At 28.6% G+C, this 3208-nt stretch overlaps 1 protein-coding gene across 1 annotated transcript; it reads right to left on the reverse strand.

The window, feature by feature from the left end:
• Positions 1–331: 331 nt before the first annotated feature.
• On the reverse strand, positions 332–2986 carry LOC139988768 (chymotrypsin-1-like). The gene is made up of 4 exons (XM_072006484.1): positions 2850–2986; positions 1676–1925; positions 1366–1506; positions 332–1139 (listed from the first exon to the last, which is right to left on the reverse strand). The coding sequence occupies exons 2-4, from the start codon at positions 1907–1909 to the stop codon at positions 918–920; spliced, it is 597 nt and encodes a 198-aa protein (XP_071862585.1). The 5' UTR covers positions 1910–1925; positions 2850–2986; the 3' UTR covers positions 332–917.
• Positions 2987–3208: the final 222 nt, after the last annotated feature.

Raw genomic sequence — 3208 nt, forward strand, 5'->3', positions numbered from 1 at the left:
GAAACAACTTGATAAGGAGGAAAAAATAAAGAGAAATTTGGATACTCCAGGCAAAGATACTATTGTTGTTCCGGATAATGGATATGTTATAATTCGATTCCGCAAAAAGAATATGTATGCTGTGAGTTTAGTTGGTCCATATTTTTCCCAACAACTTCATAAAATTATCGAAATATTTTAGATTTGTATAAGGAATTACAAGTTAGATACTTAAATCTGTGCAAAATTTTCTAAAAGCAGTGTTTATAAATATTTGAATATTTTACAATGTTGAAATTAATAGTTTATATAATAACAATAATTTATTGATCAATATTTTTTATTGTCAAGGATATTGGTTATTCCACTGTCACTTCATTTATCAACAAGCAATTGGTATGGAGATTGTTCTCAATGTCGGAGAACAAGAAGATTTACTGTACCTCGACTTTTCCCGAAATACGGTAATTTTAAGCCTCCCATTGAGAAAAGACTGAAACCGAAGTAGAATTAGACTACGAAGTGGATGTCTTAGAAGGTCAATTATACTAATTCATGTTTATGAGCTTCTGTTAAGATATTATAAAAATATAGTTTCCGATGGTGTTTTGTTTCTACTTAATACCGGTTAATTTTATTAAAGTAAATTAGGTAAATAATTTCACTAGTATAAAACTATAATTTTAATAATAGTTATCACGTTATTTGTTAATTTATTGATATTCGTGAATAAATTTACGTTACCTTCACTTTGTGCATGGTCGAAAAAATATGTGTTTTAATGATATTATACAATTTACGTTAGTTACAATTTATATCGTCAATTCGTATATCAACTATCTTCCTTCCATCATTATTTTTCAACTTACTAGGTATCTATTGATTATTCTAATTCAAAGTTAATAAAAAACTTAATACTCTTGCGACAAAACTCTTTACTACTGTAAAGAGAAGACGAGTATTGATACTGCAAGCACCAATGTAGTCCACATATTTGAATTTACTTGAGATCCTATACCATGGTAATTACTTGTAATATTATTTATCCACTGTTCGTAAGGAAACACTCTGGTGTACACGCTGAGGTAGTCACATGATCGACCATAAGAAACAATCCCCACTTGTATACCATTAAAAACCAAAGGACTACCAGGATCACCCTACGGCAAACAATATCGATATAAATTTCAATGACTTTATAACAGAGTTATATTGAATTAAAATTTATCATTGTTACGCGAAATTAGAGTTACTACAAATTGGTATTACCAAAAATACAACTACTAGAAACGAAACAAAACTCTATCTTATTGATACATTCTTAGCAATGAACTTGATCAAACGTTATAGTCAAATGAATTATAAAACTAAATTCAATGCACTCACGGAGCAAACTTCTTGATTTCGTCTTGCACTCGAGCATATATTATTTTTTGTTGCCATCCAATCGTACATTTGGCACACTTCCTGCGACACTATAGTTACATTTAGCGCTTGCAACACGTTAGACATGCCGCCTGATCCACTCTGCAATGAAAATTTGTTGAAAAAAATTTCGATCGAAAATTTTTATCGAATTATATAATAAATGCAATATATAAATAATCCTTGCAAACAATTTTTAAAATATTCTACAAATTTGTAATTTAAAATGTATTTATCGGTTACAATAATTTTAATTTATAAAACCATTTACGTTTAATTTTCCCCAACCGGTTACCACAGCGTTTGTTTCTTGAGGTACGTAATACACCTTTGCAAGTGGAATCGGTTGAATTTTGTCGTTATATTTAATGTATCCATTTACGAGTATTAAGCCGATATCATTACGGACTAGGTATTCGTTGTAAAATTCGTGCCAAATCAATTTGTTGACTGTGTGAACAATACCAGGTTGCGATAAATAATTGGTTCCAACAACAACCGTCATTTGTGATGGTACTTTCCTATAAATTTCCATGAATATACGAAGAATGAGAAATAAAGAAATTATAGGCAAAATGAAAAATATGTTTATAAAAAAGTACAGTTTATGAAGTAAGAACCTATCTTTTATTGTTTCATTTTCTGATGTTTCAAATTTCATGATTCGAAGTTATCTTTGATAGTTTCTCAACGATCGAAGGGAGTACTTAGATTTAATAGATTTAATTTATCTAAAATAAATATTAAATTGCGCAAGAAATAGTGTTATCGATATCATTGATAGATACATTTTTAGTAGCTTTGATATTATAAATAGAAATTTCGTTCGATTCATAATGACAGTTTGCCAGGTAATATCGTCTTAACTTCAATAAGACCTTAATGCAACATCAATTGCATTTTGAAGATGACAATATATATCGTATATTTCATCATGTATATCGTATTTATTTCTATTTCTCAACTTTGACCTTTTATTATATCTCTATAATGTGTTCTCCTATGCAATACGAAAACTTTGAAACATTAAAAATAAATGTATCTTTATAATAAAAAATAAATTAGGAAAACGTGTGTTATTAAAAATCTATTATTCAATATTTATTGAGTTACTACTACTTGTACATAAACATGCACAAACAAAATTCTCTCATCAACTGATAATCTCTGCCTTCTTTTTAATTTACGTTGACGTTAATGTTTTAGCTAATTTAAAAAAGTGAAAAGTATGTAATTTAAAAAGGTCTGTTGTTGATGATGTAAAAGCTTCATTTTTATATTTAAAAATGATGAAATTAATAATATCTTTAAATACTATAAGGTATCGCATAAGATATCTGTATAAAGTACCATAATATTCCAATACAAAGAATATAACATTTAAAGAATGTTTTGTTTAAGATGTTTATGTAAATTTTCTTTCTACTGGTAAATACTTTTCTTACTTATAAATACAGCGTGCGGCGGTAAGGATGACATAAGGGTTAATAATTGATGCTCCGCATACGTGTGAACCTCTAATTCTGATTGACGCTTGGTAAGGATATTTACCGTCTTCAGCTTCATTACCACCCACTATACGTGGAACCGAGCCTTAAATAATAAATACATTGTGTAGTATAGTATAGTAACTTTCATTATATAAGTGAAATATTAATAATCATGAAGTAAGAGCTTGATCACAATATTTTGTTGTTATTTCATTAAACTGATCTATGGCGAGCTGTTTCTCGCATACTTTGCAGCTTTAAAGCGCCGAATAAAAAATTAACTTTTTAAAATTAGGGAAACAAACTTACCACTA

The sequence above is a fragment of the Bombus fervidus genome, chromosome 7, assembly GCF_041682495.2.
Source record: "Bombus fervidus isolate BK054 chromosome 7, iyBomFerv1, whole genome shotgun sequence".
Classification (NCBI taxonomy): Eukaryota; Metazoa; Arthropoda; class Insecta; order Hymenoptera; family Apidae; genus Bombus; species Bombus fervidus.

What these genes read in the sequence shown, in the direction of transcription:
- LOC139988768 (XM_072006484.1), bottom strand. Translation starts at nt 1,909, where the DNA reads ATGACGGTTGTTGTTGGAACCAATTATTTATCGCAACCTGGTATTGTT. An exon ending in CCGGTTGGGGAAAATTAAAC is followed by an intron (nt 1,507 to 1,675) that starts GTAAATGGTTTT and finishes TTTTCATTGCAG; the next exon opens with AGTGGATCAGGCGGCATGTC. An exon ending in GAAATCAAGAAGTTTGCTCC is followed by an intron (nt 1,140 to 1,365) that starts GTGAGTGCATTG and finishes TGTTTGCCGTAG; the next exon opens with GGTGATCCTGGTAGTCCTTT.